The sequence below is a fragment of the Mastacembelus armatus genome, chromosome 6 (assembly GCF_900324485.2).
Source record: "Mastacembelus armatus chromosome 6, fMasArm1.2, whole genome shotgun sequence".
Taxonomy (NCBI): domain Eukaryota; kingdom Metazoa; phylum Chordata; class Actinopteri; order Synbranchiformes; family Mastacembelidae; genus Mastacembelus; species Mastacembelus armatus.
In genome coordinates this window covers 16,593,073-16,615,510 of record NC_046638.1, presented here as the reverse complement: position 1 = coordinate 16,615,510, position 22,438 = coordinate 16,593,073, and the positions used below count along the sequence as shown (strand labels likewise).

The 22,438-nt window shown below is 40.1% G+C and overlaps 2 protein-coding genes across 6 annotated transcripts in view; one reads left to right on the top strand and one right to left on the bottom strand.

Moving 5' to 3' along the window:
• The first annotated feature begins 1,358 nt into the window (after positions 1–1,358).
• Positions 1,359–7,537, top strand: psme3ip1 (proteasome activator subunit 3 interacting protein 1). Of its 2 annotated transcripts, XM_026312328.1 has the most exons (8): positions 1,359–1,431; positions 2,994–3,130; positions 3,231–3,329; positions 3,786–3,907; positions 5,518–5,657; positions 6,020–6,105; positions 6,439–6,645; positions 7,121–7,537. In XM_026312328.1, the coding sequence occupies exons 2-8, from the start codon at positions 3,004–3,006 to the stop codon at positions 7,123–7,125; spliced, it is 786 nt and encodes a 261-aa protein (XP_026168113.1). In that variant the 5' UTR covers positions 1,359–1,431; positions 2,994–3,003; the 3' UTR covers positions 7,126–7,537. The 2 variants fall into 2 exon arrangements, with proteins under 2 accessions (XP_026168113.1, XP_026168112.1); XM_026312327.1 differs by having other exon boundaries at positions 6,439–7,537.
• A 2,179-nt stretch (positions 7,538–9,716) lies between these two features.
• The window catches only part of cpne2 (copine II), a 40,225-nt gene continuing 27,503 nt past the window's right edge, over positions 9,717–22,438 (bottom strand). The window contains exons 15-16 of one of the 4 annotated variants that reach the window (XM_026311263.2): positions 12,943–13,179; positions 9,717–11,061 (exon numbers count right to left, since the gene is read on the bottom strand). In XM_026311263.2, the coding sequence (XP_026167048.1) occupies positions 10,954–11,061; positions 12,943–13,179 (345 nt within the window). In that variant the 3' untranslated portion in view covers positions 9,717–10,953. Of the gene's footprint in view, positions 11,062–12,942; positions 13,410–13,560; positions 13,631–22,438 lie in introns of those variants that run through there. The other 3 variants (XM_026311265.1, XM_026311266.1, XM_026311264.1) reach the window with 3 other exon arrangements.

Here is a 22,438-nt window from a genome sequence, read left to right as displayed (position 1 = left end):
TGATTACTAAAAAGTGTAATAAGTGGCTACTTGTAAACCAAAACATCCTTGAATTTGTTTCTCTGCATATAAGTTTCTCCCAAGACCTTTGAACAACATTAGTTCCCTCAAGTTACACGACCAAAACAAAATTAGACATTCATAGACCTGCACCCAAATTACAGACAAAATCACTTCCCAAAACTACACAGTAAATAACGGTTAGCACGGTGGAGCAGTGGTTAGCGTCTTCTCCCCGTGTTTCACGGGTTTTCCCTGGGGTTTCTGGTTTCTCCCATAGTCCAAAGACACACAGGTTATGTTAACTGGTGACTTTAAATTGGCCATAAATTAAATATAATGAAATGAATAAATAAACAATTAGAAATTATACCTCCATCTCGCATAAGTCATTTTAGACAAAACTTGGTGTTAAGTGTTTCAACCAAACTTTTATGAATACTATATTCCATTTCTGCTAATTGATCGAAAGGTGTTCAGGAGACCAGGTGGAAAGGTAGCAAGGCCTATAGATTAGGAGCAGGGTTCAAGCTGCTTTATCATGGTGTGGATGGAAAGAGGAATGGAGTAGGAGTTCTCCTGAAGGAGGATTTTGCTGGGAATGTTCTGGAGGTGAAGAGAGTGTCAGATAGGGTGATGAGTGAGAGGGACAGCTCATGTTAGATGTTTTGGAGAAAAAGCCAGGGAAGCCAGATTGAGATGGTTTGGACATGTTCAGAGGAGGGACAGTGAATACATTGGTAAAAGGATGCTGAGGTTAGAGCTGCCAGGAAGGAGGCCTAGAGGAAGACCAAAGAGGAGGTTCTTGGATGTAGTGAAGGAGGACATGAGGATAGTTGGTGTGGGTGAGGAGGATACAGAGGATAGGGGTAAATGTGACCATATTTACAGCGATATACCTGACAGCAACATTATGGACCAACATATTCAAAACATGTGACAGTATTACAGCAAAGAAAACCTGTAATGCAGATATTGAACAGATAGTTACATTTTAATAAGACAAAGAATGTAATTCTGTACCATTTCCAAACAAACAATGACAGAAAAAGGTAGGGACTATTAATTACAGTAATTAATCGCAAAGAGAAGTGGAGTTATGCTTTTAGTTAAATTAACAACCACACCAGGAAGGTTTACTAAATTTTAAGTTAAGTTTATAGTTTAAGAGGAACTTTGTCAGCATTATAATTGTAAGGCCTAATAACATAAAGAGCACCCACAAAAGAAAAGGTATTGTAGTTTTAAGGAGGTTTTAATACCTAATGTCAAGTGTGGATAATTAAAATAAAGCTGCGAACGTGTCTCCCCCGCTACTAAACAGCAAAGCGGAACGGTCTCACACTGAAAATCGTGACGAGATATTTTTACAGTGACACAAATCGTCATTTATCTGGAGCAGCAGTACCGATTGACATTAGCCGTCGCTGGGTAAGTTCAAGCGACACATAAATGATTCGCCGTGGTTTGAAACAGTCCTGGGCTGAGACCGCAGCAGGCTCGGACGTGCATGTGGAAGTGTTGTTTGTACCCCATGACACTGTGTCCTCTTTCCGGCGGCAGTGCTAACAGCTTGCTTGGATGCTAACGAAGCTAACGCTAGCTGTAGCACGCAAGGCATTCGCGGCTTTACAGTTCGGAAACTACAACAACAGAAAGCCCTTTGCTGTTGCGCTGCAGTCAGATAGCTGTACAGATTAAACACCACGTCTATAGCTGAGTGCGTCTTCTAGCTCAACAGACTAGGCTTGTTTTTAGCTGCTCACGTAGTTATAAGCTATCGGTAAGTCAGTCAACAGGGCTGGTACAATTAACCCGCTACGGAAACGTCGTGTTTTACTCGGCTGTCATTTCACTGCAGCTCAGTCGTGTTATCCTCACAGCTTTCCTCAGCGGTCACTGAAGACAAGTTGTTTAAACTGTCCCAGACCTGTGTTACATGTGTCGACTTAAAGTGACCACAAGGGGGAGCCACATCCTCACACCTCCGTCTTGTGCACTAACATTGGGAGAACAGATGTAGTTGTTGGTACAAAGCTGTTGTTGAGCTTTGTCTGTTTAATGATCAGTGCAGGAGTATATGACTCCTACTGATAAAAAAACATAAGTATATGATTTGGAGTAGAACCTCCATAATGATTTAAACACGATGCTCATTTTTGCTTTTACAGATAAAAGCAAAAATGTATTTGAGACATTTTTGAGACAGAACTGAACAGAAGTGAGGACACTGAAAGTCAATTATTTTTTCCAGTTCAAGTCTCATTTTTTCAATTTTAGTGTTCAGCATTTAAATTTAAAAATTTTCACTTTCAATTTTCCTCATGTCGCCTCTGTGTTCATAGTCTGAGCATAGAAAGGACTTTTTAAGTTGTTAAATTAGTGCTTTTATAAAAATATAGCACTTAAGAATGTGAAGTCAAGGACTTAGATGTGTTGATATTTTTATGGGAAGTGTTAAATTCTCATGTGACTTACTCAGGTCCGTTGATGAGGAAGTACACAAAGGAGGCTGGAGTGGTTCAGCTGATTATAGGTTTTATTTAAAACTATACAGAGGGCTCTGGATATCAACCCTCATGGGACACACGGAGAGATCTGAGCTATAGGCTATGTTAATTCATAACTAGGTTGCATACAGACATTTAATGTTGCAGTGGTCGATATGGTGGTTCATTTTCTCTGTCTTACCCCAAGTGTGTCACTCTACTGTGGTGTGAGGGTGTTTTCTGTGGTTGTGCAGAAAAAAGAAGTAGTGGTTTTAAAATGTTTTGTTCAGGGGACAAAACCTGAGTTTTAATGGATTCGATGGATTTATTCCTTTGCTGGACTCCACACTAAAGGAACAAATCAGTTGATTCCATGAATTATGTATGGTCGCCAGAAGAGAACCGCTGAAAAACAAAACACGGCTTCTTCACTTGACGGCCTAGCAGAAAAGAAAAAAAACTTTTTCAGAATGCCAATCAGAAGTAAGCTATATTTGTGTGTAGGTGAGTTGTAATGGCAGGAGGAGAGACAGCAGGCATTGACCTCAGCAGGAAGTTTGTGTCGGAGGCAGAGCTTGATGAGAGGAGGAAGAAGAGACAGGAGGAGTGGGAGAAAGTCAGAAAACCTGACGACCCAGAGGGTAAGAACATGTACACTTAAACACAATCCCCAAACGCATCAAACTTGTACAATAAATCCATCTATGCAAACATCCATATATTTGTTGGTGTATTCCTCAGAGGTCCCAGATGAGGAGTATGACCCACGTTCTCTCTTTGACCGACTACAGGAGCAGAAAGACAAGAAACAAGAGGAGTATGAGGAGCAGTTCAAATTCAGTGGGTCTTTGTCTGATTCCTCTTCATTCTGCTGCTCAGACTTTTATGCCCATTTGTCATTTAGGGTTGAATTAACATTTCTCTTCTTCTCTTGGACCAAGACAGGGGCATGGCAAGGATTTGTTGTCAGCAGTACCCATCGTCATTATTCTATTCTAAACAGTATCTTCCTCTGTAAATTTTGTAATCAGTACTCACAGTAGTTTGCCATGTTTAAAGAGGCAGGCCGCCAATTTTCCAGATCAAAGTTGGCCCTAAAAGTCGTCTGTGGCTTCTGAGGGAGTTTTCTAAAGTGCAAAAATCAAGCTGTTTTTTTTGTATGTTAAAAAAAATTGTCAGGCACACAACTCGTCACTTGTGGCATGGGTTTAAAGCATACCGTTTTGGTTAGTTTTCTGAAAAGTGCAGTCAATCTACTGCCATGTGGTGAGCACATATTTGTTTCCATGGTAACAGAGAACATGGTGAGGGGATTGGATGAGGATGAGACCAGCTTCCTGGACGAGGTCTCCCGGCAACAGAGCCTTGTGGAAAAGCAACGCAGGGATGAGGAGAAGCAGGAACTGTTGGAGTACAGAATATCCTTTATCACGCATTTGTTTCTACAAAAACATTTTAATTAGCCAGTATCTCTTTCTTTTATCTGCTTAACCATGTGCACCTGTTTTCCCCCAGGTTTAAAATAAGGACCGAGATGTCTTTAAAGTCACAGTACTTGCACTTTATTTGACTTGTTTACTTCGTGGGTTATGAAATGAGAATTTGTAGAGATCAGTCAAGAAATTCTGTCTAAATGAAAACAAAATCTCAATCGATGTAAACGTTAAACTCATACTTGCCAAAATACTCTGGCACATGGATGATCAGAAACAACGCACATGCTTTCCTTCAACTGCACCTCTTAAAAATGTAATGCATTCTTTTTGTTAAAATGAATGCTCAAATGAATGAGCAGTCAGTGATAGAAGTCATTATTGTCAATATTGCACTTGACACACTAGATATTTATAGAAGTCTTAAACTTAGGAGATTTAGAACATGCAAGACCATATATTGTCTATTCAGTAGTAGTATCTTACATACTATATCACCAAAGCTATTATGTAATTTATGAAGCAATGCATCATTTTAGCACAAGCACAGTGTCAACTTGACCTATCCTAATCAGACAGTCTCTATGCGATACACTGTACGATATATAGAGAAAACCTATGCTCAGCTGGAACATTACAATCACACAACAGCAGACAGTTTAGGGAGTAGTCTGCAGGATACCTGGCAGGGACGGGCACATCTCCAACATAGTCCAGCTCCTGCTTTGGCAGAATCATGCATACATTACACACACATCTGCATGTATAATCCAAGCACTGCTAAAATTTATAAACTGCCCAGTGTAGCCATAGTAATTTGATGCATGACTGAGCCAAAATATTTTGAGGAGGTTCAGGTAAAAATTGTGGAGCAGATTTTACACAATTATGATTTCACCATGGTCTGGTTTGTCACTGTTCTACAGCACACATGGTATTGTTGCACAGTACAGAGAGGCGCTTTGGTTTGTTAGCTGTTGCTCTTGTCCTTTTCTTCTCCATCATGCTGTCTTTCTTTTTGCAGACAGGCGGGTTTCTGACACAGGTTTGCCTGCAGATAAAGAACACAAATGCGTTGTCGTGGAAACTATCATATGCTGGTAACTACGACGATGCTATAAAGCAGTCATTTGCTGCAGCGAACACAAAGTGCATGCTCGCACACAGGTGCAGATCACAGTTAATGCAGTGAAAACTCATGACTGCTCAGCTGTACCTTACATGTTCCTAAAGCCGCTCTTTGTGTCTGCTGGTGACCACCCGCCTCTTTCTCTTCTCTCATATCTTGTCAACTTTGTCTTCTTTGGTGTCTTTTGTCTTTTTGTCATCTTTTCTTTCAGCGTAACCCTATTTCATGTCTCTTGAGCTCTGTCCATCTCCTGTTCTTGTTTTGGGCTCTGTATCTGTGTCACCTCTCTCTGCTTCCTGCTTTTCTTAGCCTCTCAGAACTGTGTCATTTCTTCCATCACACTGATGTTACGCTCTGTCCTCCCCTCAAAGGGAGGACAGAATGCAACATGTTGAACACCCTGTTTCTGAATAGGTCGTGTGATTCTTTCCGTTCCGGTTTATTCACCTTAACTCTGTACGGTCACAGTGCTCTAGTGAAGCAAGCGTCCACCGAGAGCCGCAGAGAGCCCGAAAAGAAGCCAGCACCTAAACATTCATTAACAGAGCAAAGAACCAGCCACCTGTCTCAGGCCCATTTATTGGCCGGAGCTGTCAAGAGACGCAGGTACCTGCACAGAACAAGCAGTAAACACAACGGTGACATCAGCTGCCTCTTGACAAATCTAGCAGACATGGGCCAGCATTAGCATTTATACATTTCTGCTGTGTATAAACTCAGTTAACATTCTTTTATCTGTGTTTTATCTCTGTTTTGGTCTTCACCAAATGCTAAATGCCACAATGTGTTCCACAGCTCGTTACTAATCTTGTCAGTTTGCCCTTTATCAACCAAACCAAAATATTGCACAGCTTTGGGGACCTGCAGATTCAAGTTGACCCCTGTGACATTACACATGTTCTGTTGACCTACTGTGAGTATGAAATTAGAGCAGTTTCAAACTTCAAACTCTTGGTTCTCTCACCCAGTTCCTCCCAGTCATCAGACAGCAGTAAGAAACAGAAGGTGGAAAACACAGCAACAGTAGCAACAGGAAATGGAGACAGACACACAGGTGGGCTGCAGCCTGAGGTCTAAAAGGAAGAATGGCTGTCTAGCTGTCAGGTCTACTCTGCGTGCAAGATGATTTTGGGAAAACAGGCTACGTAATCAATTTGTCTTATTTACAGTACACAGGCATCTATCTTGGCTTATAACCTGCATGCAAATATATTCTCATATTCATTGGAAAAATCTCATACACGTATGGTAATGTCATTTTGGCTTTCTACCTGCATTCCATGGAGAAATTATACAAACGATCATTGAAAATGCTCCATTAGTTAGTAAAATACATAGGGACGTGCATTTACAGTCTCTGAATCTGACAGTGTGCTGTGCTGTCCAGAACAGGAGGGAGGTGCAGGAGGAGGAGGAGGGGGAGCTGAAGATCAACAAACAGTCCCCGGGCTGACTGCGATCCCACACTCGGCTCCCCGGAGCACCGGTCAAGGCGTGTTACACCTGCCGTCAGCAGCCGTGTGTGTTGGCGTTTTACCAGGACTCTGGGTTTATTCTGGCAGCAGCGACTCTGACAGCAGCTCAGACAGCGAAGGTAGCGTGGACGCAATCATGTCGCCATACCCTCGGCACAGCAGGACCTACAGATAGACAAACCACAGCATCCACACACACACACACTCACATGCACGTACACAGAATACAGATACAGATACACACATATACAGACAAGTCTGAGGTTTGCCTGTCTTCAGAATGGCTAGTGAAGTCAGAAGAGGTAACTTCACACAACTGCAGTAAAAGTACACATGCAATATCATGTTATTAAACACATACACATAGCAGACATTTTCAGTATTCCTGTTGTTTTCACAGCTGTGAGTTAAACTGTTGCTCTTTGTCATTAGACAAAGTTCAGCCCAGTGATATAACCCTAACAAACAGTTACGTTCCAACCAATTTAAACTCTGATCTAAACTTAATCTATTTATCTGTTTGTGGTTTTCTACTATTGTGACACTCAAACATGACACCTCCACCCTTCCTTCCCTCAATCACATCTCACGCAGTTTAAGCTGAGCAACCAATCCCGCACTGCCTACCCTGACGACATCCTGCCCCCCCACACACCCCTTCCCAACCCAAGCCACAGCGACTGCAAGCTGTGCTATTGGCTGAGGGAACAGTGATTGACAGCTGTGGAGCAAGGAAGAGACTGCTTTAGACTGTGACACATGATTCACACCTTTTAGCTATCAACAGCAGAGGACACAGAGATGGGGCAGGGCAAGCTTCTGTCTCTGTGTTAAATGCAGAAGTTTGGATGAATACAGATGTTTTTATTTGTGTGCTGTAATGTTTTTCTCTAGTTTCAAAGTCACATCATGCTGGAAAGACGCTGGACAGTTTGCTGCTGTCTCAGGTATCAGAGTGTTGTTTTTGTGGTTGAAGTCTGAGCAGAGACAAATAAAGAGCTTTTCCTTAAACTGTGTCTTGCTGTGGGCTGTGAGTGTGAGGAAGAGCAACAAAACTGGTGTGTTTTTTTTTTTCGTTTTTTTTTAGCCTCTTTTTTTAAGGAGTATCAATTAACAATAATAGTACATTCTGTGTTAGTTTGGTTTTTTTTTGTATAATACTCAGTAGCCACCAGCATTAACACTTTCTTAGGTCAATCGTAGGTCAATTGTAAATCATAAATGACACAGATATGGCCAGTCGATGTGAAACAAATAAGTCCCAGACTGATTCATCCCTTTCAGAATATGTCTTTTCAAGGCCTAAAGAGGCAAAAGTAACATCTTAAAGTAAGGCACAGAGACATTGACCTCTGGAAGGCAAATTATTCTCAGTTCCTTCCCTCAAGGGGCCTATTTTGTAAAAACAGCCCACGCACAAGGTGTGTATGTCAGTTTTTATGCAACATGGATAATTTGACCTGTTTGTTCGGGGAGATCTCAGATGTATCTTTAAGCCAGATCTACAATGGCTATTGAATTAACATGTAAAACTGGATTAACTAACTCAAATAATTGGATTCTGGGATGAGTATTAAGTCCTCACTACAGTGTTGGCAGGAAAATATCTGCATCTGAAGCTGAGCTCAGTTACCTGATGGGTGTCTGTGAAGGTAAGATGATATCAAAATAGAAAATCAGTGTCAATAAACATCCTAAACAGTCCAATATTTGTTGTTCTCTTCAGTGAATAAAATGTGTCTGTGTCTTGCTGCAAAGCTGCTGTCACAGTGTGATAACACTGGGAAATCCACTAATTTTACCTTGCGTTCATGGGCAGTAATGAGCATGTCGGCTTGTCTGAGGACAGTCCACTGACATCGGTAATGTGGCCGTGGGCTTCTTGGTTTAACAAACAGATGAAGCTCAGTAGCCCTTGTGTAGCTGTGAAAAGAGTTGCTATGACAACAAATATTATAACCAGCATACACAAAGAAAATATCAACTGAGGATTTGAGCATTGAGGCACTGGAAGCACAAGCCTTTCAGATGAAAATTAGTCCCCAGCAGCCACAATTCTTTAAATCTGGCAATTACTACAGTATGTTAAGGTGGTTGGTGCCAAAAGCAGCAGCACATATAACCAGAGCAATAAAAAGATCCACATACTGTCTAAAGAGGGTGTAGGATGGAAGTAGCATTTTTGTAGGAATTGTTTTACCTCTTTCACCGTTATGAGTTTCTCCAATGCCAAAATAATTTTTTTTGGAGAGCTGAATTCTCTATTCTGGCACCAGGCTATGATTCATTCTCTCTTCAGTACAAGCAAAACCAGCAGACAAGAAATATTGAGAAATATAAACTGAGTCATGTGCAGTTTAACACAGACCTGTTGCCAGTGTTTCTGTCAACCACCATCCGTGTTTCTCTATTGTTTTTCCTAGCAGCAGCAGCACGTTTAGGAACTTTAAAAGTGGGACTGGAAGGCTAAGGCTCAAAATTTAAAAAGGGTAACACATTTGTCAAGTAAGTAAAAACTGTGTTCATCTTCAAAGATTAACATGACTAATTCAGTGTCAGAATTGATCCTTAATATCCATCCATCCATCTTCTATACCCGCTTTTCCTGGCTCAGGGTCACAGGGATCTGCTGGAGCCTATCCCAGCTCTCTCTCGGGTGGAAGGCAGGGGTACACCCTGGACAGGTCACCAGTCTGTCGCAGGGCCACATATAGACACACAAAGACAAACAACCTCACACACTCACACTCACCCCTACGGGCAATTTTAGAGTCACCAATCAACCTAACATGCATGTTTTTGGACTGTGGGAGGAAACCGGAGTACCCGGAGTAAACCCACGCAAGCACAGGGAGAACATGCATTGATCCTTAATATGTGTAAATATTTTTAATATAGAATAAAAATAAGTGCCTGATATCAGTAACTCCAAATATTATCTAGAGATGAACCGATGACACAAAGAGCAAAACTGTGTGTTTTATTGTAGTCAGTGTTTCCATCCATCCATCCATTTTCTATACCCGCTTTTTCCTGAATCAGGGTCACAGAGATCTGCTGGAGCCTAAGTCAGTGTTTCTTTAAGCCAAATTGAAGTTTCTTTGGGTGGTGGTGTGGTTATTTTACATGGCAGTGGTAAAGTGGTGGTCAGATTCCAGAGAGAGGCCATGCTGCTGTTCTTAAAGCCACGGGGAATATGTGACGTTTCCTAAGGTTTATTAACCTGAGTGTGGACATAGACACAATTTTATAAAATGAATAGCAACACATTTAGTACAAAGATGCACAGCAAAACATACAGTAGAAGTTGAAGTACACAATTTGCCACTGCATAAAAAGTACATTAAAAACATGTCAGAAACACTGACGTATCAGAACATTAACAGCATCATAAATATACATTCTATTTATATATATATATCTATATATGCGGAAACAGATCTTTAAAAGTGTGACAGTAACAGCCTCCTCTGACACATCTGTCTGCCATGTAACGTTCAGTGAAATCGCAAATATGTACAAAGTCTGCTAAATACATAATCTGAAATAAAAATCATGCGATTGTGATCAGCATCAGTTTGTAAACAACAAGTAGGTATTGGCAACATGCAGGATGTATAAGAAATACAAGGATTTTGCATTAGCTAGCAAAATGTCCCCATATTTATCAGCTTAAAGAGTTTACACAGTATACTACATCTATTCTGTGTTAGTGCTAGAGCTGTCACTACAGTCTCATCCTCCTCTGATTCTGTCACTTTAAATCAAATAAGCACAGCAGAGCATGAAAGCCTGCTGACGGGTGATCAAAATTCTTAAATGAACACCTCCACAGGTGAAGAAGTAGTGCTCCGTCCAGGCTCTTGAGTTTGCCACGCCTGAACACAAAAGCAAGCAGCCTTCATCTGATCAGTAAAATGAAAAGTCTTCTTACAACAAATGAAGGTGATTCAACCACCGACCAACTATTTCAACTTAGAGGGGACTTTACACTGAGGAGTTGTATGTATCACACGGTATCAATCACAAGACACATGCAAAAAGCAAAATAAACCTACTTCCTGATGAATCAAGATATTTTTCATTTTTCTATAGAAGGCCAATGATTTGCCTGCATATTCATGAAATCACCTGCCATCACTGTAGACATGCAAGGTCCTTTAAACATTATCATCTGTGTGCTGGAAAGCTTTAGGAAATACTGAATTTTACTTCTGATTCACACTGGATACTAACCGAGCAGTGTCTCACCAGAAAAACTTTGCAAACAGAATGACAGGGATGTCTTGATTTTTTTTTTTTAGTCCACAACTTATTTTTGTTCACAGTTGATATACACACGTTCATTCTGTACTGTTTGCTGTTAACAAGAAGAGAGGTTTTGTTGAACTATTGTACAGCGTGCGGGCTCCCATGTTTGTGGGGTCTCACTCTGGTGCTGAGTTGATGGGCGGGAGATTCCGCTGTTTAAAATACTGGGTGACCTGCTGAGGCAGCTCAGCCAGGACCGATTTGGCAAGGGTCTCCTTGGGTGCCTGAGAGACAGAAGAAAGCACCATAACTTCTACAGAAAAGAAAAAAAAACACGACCCAAATATTGGCCTAAAAAGACAAAAGAATACAAGTGACTGTGTTCCCTTTTAGTTCCCACATATTTGCAGGGACAGCTCACTATCCAGGAGCTAGCTGATGGTTGTGTGACTCCTATGTCACTGTTCCAACATCCATCCATCCATCCATCCATCCATCCATCCATCCATCCATCCATCATCTATATCCACTTATTCCTTAACCAGGGTCACAGGGATCTGCTGGAGCCTATCCCAGCTCTCTTTGGGTGAAAGGCAGGGGGACACCCTGGACAGGTCACCAGTCCATCACAGGGCCAAAGACAAACAACCACACACACTCAATGTTCCAACATTAGGAAGATAATAATTTGTAGGGAAAGTTAGCTTGCCCACACAGCTCATCATTTCACTCTCACTCTCCTTAACGTTACGTTCCCTTTCTCTCTCAGCTTCATTTCTTCTTTTTCCTCTCTCTTCTGTCTGTTGCTGTCTCTCACCCGCCCACCGTCAAACTGGAATGAAGCCAACAAACACTGTCTGTTCCTCCCACTCCAGAGGAAGTCAGCTCGCCCACCACCAGCCCACACACACACACAGAAAAATGACAATAAAACAAACAAAAACAAAAACACTAAACAAGAATGCACTAGATGAGTCCCCCTGTGCACAACCTGTAAATGTGTTCAAACTAATTAGCATTTCTAAACACTCACATTAACACTTTTTCCATATAAGTCTGTGCACTCATCTGCACACACACAGACACACATACAGCGTCTCTGCTGAGGCTGAGATAAACAGGCAGCTACCCTCGTCTAGCAGAGCCTGCATTGTGTGTATGTCGTTGAGTAGCAACAGGCTTCCACTCAGTAACACATTCACATTCAGATGGTTAAAACATTAGCTTAAGTTGAATGTCTGCAGATGGTGAGTGAATGACAAACTTCATTGGAACCACTACTCTTAGAATCTGTGGAGTATCTACCAGAAACTCTCCTCTAAACAACCTCGCTATTTTAATGCCATCTGATTCTCTGAACTGCACACGTCTGTGAATTCCAAACTCCTGTTTGCTTTATTTAAAAACGTCGACTTAGCTGTTTAACTTGTTGCTGACACTATTTCAGTGAACGAGTGAGTGATTCCGGCATGTGAACGATTCAGTGCTCTGCAGACGAGACAACAGGTAGCTGTGGAAATGTTAGGTAGGAACAACAGACACAGAGAGCAGTTCTGTTCAAGCAGGAAACTACGACCTGATTTACTGAGGAGACTCAGTCTGTTCCATGAGTGCAGAGCACAGGAACATGGACGCTGTGTCTGTGAACAAGTATACTCTACTTTTTCCATTATAACCTCACAATGGACAAGAATACCTGTAACCATGGCAACTGTACATAGGGATGGCAACATCTGTGGCCTCAAAATGCTTAGAAGATATAAAAATCAGGAGAAAAATGGAACAAAAATGTTGCTGATGAAACTAAAGTGTCTAGTTTTTATGACTGAATCTAATAAAATCCAATGACTAAAACAAGACTATAACAATTACTTTAAAACAAATAAAGCCAAAATCAAAATAAAAACAAAATATTAAAATAACTAAACACTGCATTTGAGAGAACAAGAATACTTTCGAATGGACATGCGTCTCTATATGTCTTGTGCTGTACAGCATGTGTACATTTATGATTTTGCTAAACCAACAACCTACATGACAACAGTTTAAATTGTTATTTATCCTGTTACAGCAAACCCTTTACCTGAAGCAGTGCTATTTCATCTCAGTGTGTGCAGGTCACATGACATCTCTCTGGTTTGCAACAGTCTGAGAACAATACTCACATTACGGAAATCCCTGAATGGCACGAACTGCACAATGTCGCGAACAGCCTCCTCTCCTGTGTTGGACCTCAAAACGCTGGCGTCTCCATCAAGGAACTCCATGGCAGCAAAGTCTGCATTGCCCACACCGATGATGATTATGGACATGGGGAGCTTAGACGCCTGCACGATGGCGTGTCGTGTTTCGTCCATATCGCTGATGACACCATCTGTTATAATGAGAAGAGTGAAGTACTGCTGCATGGGGGGAAGAAGTATGGTGGAAAGGGAAGCAATGAGATAGGAAATGAGGAAAAGGAGAAGAGAGGAAAATCAAAGGGAATGTAGTTTTGAAATATATCATACAATAACTTGAATAGAAACTGGTATTGAGCAAAAAAGACTGGAAAATCAGTTATAATTATGATGATTATGCTGTCAATAATGGTGAAGAGAAACAGCCTGACATAGGGTTGTAGAGGCGGGAACTGGACAAAGAACAAAACGAACGAGAAAAGAAAAAAGGCAAAGAGAGAAGTGAGAAAAGAAAAGAAAAAGTGAAGGGGGAACAAGAAATCACTGAAGATGAAAAGGTTTCTGAGCTAGGTAATGCTGCACATGGGAGAAAAAAATATTAACCAGAATGAATGGCTTTTCTGCATTATAGCAAGTTGGGCTCCTTTCGTATGACAGAGCACACCATCTGTTCCTGGAAAACAAAATGATTGAGAAAAAAAAAATGAAGCCACAGATGAACAAGAGGAAGAGAAGTGAATGATGAGAAATGAATATCAATAGGAAAGGAAAAATAAACAGTTAACAATTTGCAATGAATCAGCAGCAACAAAGATCAGGCTTCTGGCTAACACATAGCACGCTGTAATTAAAAAGTGTTCCCTTCTTTGATCTGTTTTTCTGTTAATTGACTCACAATTTAAAAGATCTGATGACTGTGAGAATGTGTGTGTGTATAAACTGGGGAAATGACACGCATATACAAGTGATACGGAGATCATGTCCTGTTGCTTTAAGAATCATTAATATGTTCCATTCTGATATGAATTAATGAGGAAAATACTGTCTCATCCCAGGTAGCATCAAACTCTTTTAAACAGGGAAAAATAGGAAAATAGACTACACTAAACACACAAAATAGTGTATATGCATAAAAGGGGAATTTGCAATTCATGGCAAAAAGATTTCTAATCTGTGTAACAGGACAAGAACAGACAAAGAGTTTTTCTGGACTATATTCCTATTGTTTAACCTACATTAATTTTCTTTATTTGGCAGCTTGGCAACACTGCACTGAGCTGAGTAAACAGCACTGGAAGCCCTTTAAAGTCTATGTGTCAAACATGTTCACGAACAGTTGCTTATTTACACATGCAGCAGAACTGAACATTAACATTCACTTAAGGTCATATGTCTGGCCACCTGACGAATTTATTCACTCTGCTTTCAGCTCTGTTTTGTTCCCCACCAATTAGCTTAAGAAATCTGGCTCTTTAGCTGCTAAATTACAGGGGTCAATGTCTTAGGACTTTAATTATCGTTTTAACCATATACAGTAAATACAGTGCATAGTGAAGCAAAACATTGCTCCTCCAGGAACCATGGTGCTACATAAGTCAATACAAATTCCACAAGTCTTTTTATATACAAAACCTGTAAGTTTGAAAATAACCCCCTGCAGTCAAGCTTAGTCTAAAAATGATGATTATTGGTTTATAGTGTAAACTTAAACCAAGTAATGGATTGCATTAAACTTAAAGAGAGACTGACATGTTAGTCACATTCTTCTCCTCAGAGATTTATAGCTCATATTGCTGCTTTAAGGCTAAGATGGTAGCATACAGTGGCGTGTTAACACAACCGATAGAAATAGAACAACAGTAGATTTAGTCTAGTCTTGTTTCTGGACACCTGCAAAATGAAAAACTCTACACTACTTGGATATTTACTGCTAAATGCTCCATTATGTCCACCACCTAGTTGCTTATTTTGGTGTTTATCAGAGCCTTTTAACTGAAAACAGCTGCCAGCAGGAAGCATAGTTTATGAGATGTTAGCATCCACCTAATAGTAAGAGTGTGGGCTGGGAAACAAAAAATAAGATCTGAAAGATATTAACAAGCTTTGTAGAGTAGAGGGAACGTGCAGTTGGGTGCAGGCTGGAAACAATACCTTTCACAATTTATGCAGTGCTTTCACCTATTTTTAAGAAAAAATACTGTCCAGGGCTTAAATATAGGCCCACAGGATATTACCATGCATTTCAAAATAGGACTTTCACATTTAGAACTGGACTTACAAGAGAGTAGTAAAGAGCCAGTCTTTAAATGTTGTTACAAACGGTATTGATGTAGCCAGAGGTGAAGATGTAAATCCTAACACTATCTCTGCTGAGAAATACTGTAGGCAGAGACACTGTGCAGCTGGCTGCTTTGGATCACCCTGAAGGGACTGATTTTAGCAATTTTACACACTAGAAATAAAAACATGCACAGATACAACAAGGTACGATCTGTGTCTAATGCTGGGTTGTATAGAGACATCAGAGCCTGCAGGGGACACTACATCATTTCACGCCTGTCTTTATTACCGGTGCACAAACACAGAAACACCTCTGCCACTAGAGACATGTAATTGCTCATTAACCTAATGAAGAGTCAAATCAAGTTCCATTGAATGCAACAGTGGTGAAAACCAATTTTATCCTCAACACTCATGGGCCTCTACCATGATATGAGGTAGGTGGGTTAGTCAGCAATCTCTGGGGTAAGCTTAGGTTTTCTGGTATCGCAAAGCTGGCTTATTTTTAATCAGGGTAACATGGCTAACTGTGGTCAATAGTCTGATCACTGGAAAAAATGGAAAAATGGAGTCAGTACTTGCACAGAATCCTGACAGGGGCAAAAATCCCAAGTTCATGATAAAATGACCAATAGTGTGACATTACTAATATAGTAATGAACTTATATGGTATATATGTCACAGATAGTAGGAGTGTTTTTCAAAGATCAAAGTCAGTTGTGTGCTTAAAACAAGGCACCTAACAGACAGAGCAATAGTTTACCAAACCAGCCAAGTTTCCATCCAAATGTAGCACAGATTTTACATACTCTTTCCCTCCACTAGTGTTGTGCAAATAGTTGGAGATAGGTGCATTGAGATATACGGTTGGTTATTCTCCAGTCTGGTATCATTAAACTATTGCAGAAAACGGGTTTAACAAGATGGTGTGCTTTAAAAAGCCTCAAACAAACAAAAACACTGTAGAAAACATGACACTGTTTTATGTATTAATTTGAAGAACATCATCCTCATGGGGCCACAAAAATCTAATGTTTGGACATATCAATAATATGCTTCATAATTGATTTGTATTGCAAAGACTCTTTGCAGTGCACTTTTACAAATTTGAAAAACATAACGTTTTCACCTCAACTCTAACTATAAAACCTTTTCTTCAAATTTCCAGTGTTTCCACCAAGGAACTGAAAATGCCTTTGAAAACTGTTGAATAGAAATGCACTTACAGACTTATGAATGGTGATAATAGCTGCGCTTTGTTGTGCCAAGTTTATTTTATTATGGACAGGATTCCTTAGGCTCAAACATGTTAATTGAAAAGAAAAGTATACCCATGGGTGTCTTTTATTAGAAAAGAAAAATATAGTTATATAGCTTTGTAAATTATAAATGAAGCCCTTCTGTCACAGACTGTAGTTTTCTAGAAATTGCTTTGCTTTAATGTGGCTCTTTCACATGATCATGCTCAAAACTGAGTTAACTGAGCCAGATGATAACTAGCTTTGTGCTTACTGCGCCTGGTATCTGGGAAATCCAAATGTTCCTGAACTTGCTTCCTGGTGGTGGTCTAATATAAGATAAAGCATATGTGGGCACACAAACATGCATACAAAGAGCATGTATCAGTTTTGTGTACCAGAATGTGAACAGTTTCCCTATGACAAGAAGAGACAAAGTGAAGACACACACTGACTTTGCTCAGAAAAAAAAAAAAAAAAAATCACACTTGTTACACATGCGCAGAAGCAAGGCAAGCTCTGAACCCTGTCTCTTTAATGTGCTAACAGCAGCACTCATTAGAGAATCATTATCACACAGACCGACAGGGTCGCTCACACACTGGGGCACGCACAGACTGCACTGGCCTGCAGCCTCTGTGTGTGTGTCAGTAGTTGAAGTGTGTTCGTTCACAGTCACAAAGTATACAGACGCAGGTTCTCTCATTATCTGAGGAACAGGAATACTGAGGCAGAGCAGCAGCTTGTGCTGCCTACACCCCACCCACCCACTTACTCCAACACACACACCAGTCGAATCACTAACCCAGTATGAGGTCTACACGCATTTCTGCTGTGGCTGTCACATCTCATTATCTGTTACTCCTTCCTATGTCCCACCCCTGTTTGAACTCACTGTAATATAACACAAGAAAAGGGTCTGCAATCATTTCCTTACAGAAACAAAAGGATTCTGGCACATAACACACAGACGAGTACAATCCTTTGTGTATTTTGCCCATGTATTTGTTCTCCACACGGTGACAGGGTACAATTAGGGACAAAAAACATTGTGGGAGCATAATGATACCCAGCTACTGCATTCTCTTCAGATTTAGGCAGGAGACATGATACTGGATATGTACAAGAGGAGGACATGTACCATGTGGTAAAGTTTGTAGCCTGTACATTTTTTGTATGAGCGACCCAAGTGGGAACATCATGCTGAGCCTCACACATGAAGCAACTCCTAAAATGGGTCTTGCTCTTTATTGTCGTTGCAACATGTGCAAGGACTATGTTTGTGCCCACACTCAGTCTGTTTTAACAACAGTTTAGTCATGCAGTCAGATACATGAACTTCAGCGCAAAAAACCAGAGTGCACAAGGATAAATTGAAACTCAATGAATCATGGACAGAAACAAGCTGCCTTTATTAAAGGTTCCTATCTGGCATGTCATGATTCTGCTGCAGGACCTTACAGCGGTGTGAACCCAGAACCTCTGGCAGTGCTCCACACTACTGACCCACACTAAGCGTGATTGTGTCTCAAAGGCAAAAGCTTCTTTAAATTGCATCCCCGAGGTGACAGATTTAGAAGCCAGAGCAGCAGCAGTGATTACACATTCAGTTATAACTTCAGTAGTCTCTAAGCAGCCAAGAAAAATATTGCTCATTTGAGAATGCTTTATAGCAAGGGTTAGAAACATCCATATTCTGGTGCAAGTATCAAAAGGAAATGTTTGAAAAAACTGTGACATACAACAGGTCTACAGAAACCAGACACTTAGTGTGTCTTACACCAGGCTGATGATATGTGTGTGCTGCAGGAGGTGCCAAAATGAGGCTATGATTAGACACTCAAAAGAGAGTATTAAAAGAAAATTCCTCGGTAAGAAATACTGTCTCAGAAACACTTAAGGGATGATCTTTCAACATCAGCCAAAAGAAGGATTCTTAAGGCTGCACTCAGTCCAGTAATAGCAATTTATCAAAACACACAGCTTTTTCTAATCAGAATGTTAATACTGGTGTAATTTACAGGTCAGATACACTAAATGTTATTTAGTTGTTGCTAAATAAGGCATCTTCAAAAAGTTTACAATAATACTACAAACCTTAAACTGCAGAACAGGTATGAGGTGGTTAATGCTGTTGACCAGATTGTGGTAATGGATGCAAAACAAGACTGTGCCAGTTCAGAGTGCTGCTAGTGGCTTGGCTAGCCTACAAACTAAGGCAACTGTGAGGAACCATGACTGGCAGGCTGTACCGAGCTGTGCTGATCACTGCGCCTGACCAAGACCAGGGGAGAAGCCTGAAGACGACACCCAAGGTTATTCCTTGTCATTGTGGCAAGTCTGCCAACTGCAATTGTCTTGAAAAACATGCCCAGCCTGTTAGCACCAGAGCTAAATCTACAGCGTGCTCAAAAAACATCATACTCCAGAAAGCCAGTGGCTCTGCAACTATAGATACTGCGCTCATCCGGGACTCCATAACCAAGGAGGTCAGTTTACCCAAGGTAAAGAACGGTGTTGTTCTTAATCTGCCCAACCAAATCATCTAGGATCTAGATTACTTGGTGCCAATATCAGATACAGACTTGATAGCACGCATCTGGGATTCATTCCCTCTCAGACCCCTTTTACATCTGACCAGAGACATGGAAAAAAATTTCACTTCAGCTGGATTTGCTGGATGAGATAATTCCTTGCCAGATTGAGGATGTAATTTTAAATCCTTTGGTGCCTAGTTGGCATATTTCAGATGCTTCTACACACAAATCCACAAGAGGAGGACATGCAATCTCTTAGAAATGTGCCATGTAGAGCACATAGTGGATCTCTGACTTGAGAGTAAGAGTCCATGCTGCTTCCAGAGTTATGATCAGTAGCTGGTAATTTTTATAGCCTATTGATAAACAACACAGAGCTCCCTAGATAATATGATCAAGTTAGCTCTTTTACTGTAAATGTCAGGACATTAACTAACAAATGTTTTACTGTAAATGATTTAATCTTATCAAATAATCTTGATTTTATGGTTCTTACTGAAACTTGGCTTGATAGTCCTGAAACTATCCTTGTTGAAATAGCACCTCCTCATTTTCTGTTTTTTATTGCACCCAGAATAGGACGAAACGGAGGGGGCATTGCAGTACTATTTAAAGAGGGTTATAAATGTAAACAGATTTCATCTGGAGATTTTTTTTGTCCTTTGACTATCTTAGTACAGTATATTATGAGCGGCTGCTGCTGGCTATTTATCAGTCTCCAAAGTCTTCAGGCAACTTAAATGATATATTTTCTGAACTTCCAGCCATAATCATAATCATAGTCATAATCATCATAATCACAGCGGATTTCAATATTAATGTGGACAACCTGAATGAAAATAGTGCTATTGAATTTCCTGCTTTGCTTGAGAATTTTGACCTATTCCAACATGTTAAGGAACCCACACGTCATCTAGGACATACACTTGATCTTGTGACCACAAAATGTGTATGTCTTTCAGTTACTGCTGTTAGGGACTATGCCATTTCTGAGCATCTGTGTGTATTTCTCGATTTATTTTGATTGGTAAATAAGCAGCCTGTCCAGAGAGTTGTTGGAAAGGTATATAACTGAAAATACTCCTACTCAGTTCATAGACATAGTACAAATGTCACCAACAAAGACTTCCAATTCTGTTGATGTTCTTCTTAGTGCTTTTAATTAAAAAATGATTGATGCTAAAGAGAAAATTGCTTTTGTCACTACTGAATCAACTAGAGCTAAACAAAAGGATCCATGGCATAATACAGATGTAGCAAGAATTCAAAAAAAGCAATGTAGAAAGTCTGAGAGAAAATGGAGGAAAACTAAACTTAGCAATCACTACAAGATCTTTCTTTTTCACTTAAAACTGACTCGGCAAATATATATTTCTAATATTATGAAGAACAAAAACAATCTTAACACTTTTACCTGTGATCACTGATAAACTAATTAACTCTCCTGTACAACTAGCTCCTGAGCTCCTTTCAGTTGATCAGTGCATTAAATTTGTCTACTTTATTATTAGCAAAATCATGAATATTAAGCAGACTGTCACTTACTTATCAGAATACACCTGGGACCATTGTAGCCAAATTCTGCTCATTTGAACAGTTTTGAGATAGTGGAGAGAAGAAAAAGAAAGTACCAATAATGTAGCAAAGAAAAAGTGATGGAGGATGCCTCCCTATCATGCTGTTAAGCCAGCAAAAGTGTGAAAGGCCTGGTCAGTGTCTCCGCTGACATGAGGTGTAAGATGGAGGAAGAGAGGACAGAAGTTGTTAGTCCAGTCTGTCACCCTCCCCCCCGCCACTCTGGCTAACACTCCAGGAGTCCAAGCCAACAGATGCGCACACTTGTTTGTCCCATGAGCCATCAAGCTGCTAAGTACTACATAAATACAGTAGTACAGATTCCCAGCCAGGCATTCACTACTGACTGCTGCTCTACTTCTGGTAAGTACATAGTAGTATTTATTAGTATGTTTGGTTTTTTTTGGTATGATTTTCTATGTGGGATGATAATAAAAACCAACAGAATTACATCTTGACCTGGCTGGGAATGTGTGCACTTAACATTGGATGAAAGGTGAAATAAGAAACAGGCCATATGGGTGAAAAACAGAAGTATGACATAGTCTGCTCCAACTGCAGGAACACAAGAGTTTAACAAGGAGAGGGAGCTGGTGGAGGATGACAGACAACATGGTCAGTAATTTGGGCCTGAAGTTAAACTGAATAAATTTACTATTGTTCCAATGGAACATGTGAGAATTTAATGCATAGGCCAAATGTATTGCATATATTGTACGTATGACATATATTTTTAATAATCTAAATAAAAATCACTTAAATATATTTATTAATTCTCAGAAAGTGCAATCTTCCATCACGGAGGCACTCAAAGTCAGCTCCCAATATTTACAGACTCTATGCATAAGTAGTGTTACTCCATCTGCCTGTTTCCACAGACAGGCGATGGCCCCAGCATCTAAAAATAAACAACTGCACCAATTGCTTATTGTGTGTAGTAGTAATGTAACGTTCTGGAGATAAGTGTTTGTTGTTTAATAGGCCTGAGGTGTATCATGCTTCATGTGCCTTTTCTCATAAGAACAGACATCAGCAAAACCATAAGTTTTGCTTCTAATAGATGAGACCCATTTTTTTCTTCCAACCATATAAAAAGCTTGTTATACATTTTCCTGGATAACAGTGGTAACTAATTCATATAAAAGGTGGATGGTGCAAATCACTGCCAAAATCTACTAGTACAGCATTACTGTGCATTGCTCACACTTGTGCTAACTGTATTTAATGGTAGTACAGTAATTCAAGAAATCTGAATATTTTCGATATATTCTGCAAGCTTAACAACCATACCTCAGATCTATAATATAGTATGGGAGCAACCATAAAGTCAAATAGAAACAAGGCTTGATGGTGACTGATTATTTAGAGAACAAACCTCAGTAAGGAGAACACAGCCTTCTTTAGTTGGCTTGCTCAAAACTGATGAGTCTTCCACGATGACTAAAGAGAAAATTGAAAAATATTCTCTTTTGCCACCCACCCTCACAACTTCCAAATGAGCATAATGTAAACTTTAACATACCGATCAGAGCCCAAACAAACAGCTTCTCTTAAAAAACGCATAATGTCTTTATGTCTTTTATGACTTTATGACATATCTTTATGCATTAAACGGGGTCTGTTTTGACTAAGAATGCATTAGCCAGTGTGAGAGATCCATGCTACTGTTGTTATTTTATTAATTAAAGCAATGTGATAAGACATTAATTTTATCTCAGGCTGCTAGAATAGGCTGAAGCATTTTTAACTGAGTGACTGTGTAGCTTAAAATCAGCTTTATGTATGGGTTGGGTTGCTAGTTTTATGTTAATGGGTCACATTAGATCCAGATTTCATGTAGAAGTAATTGTG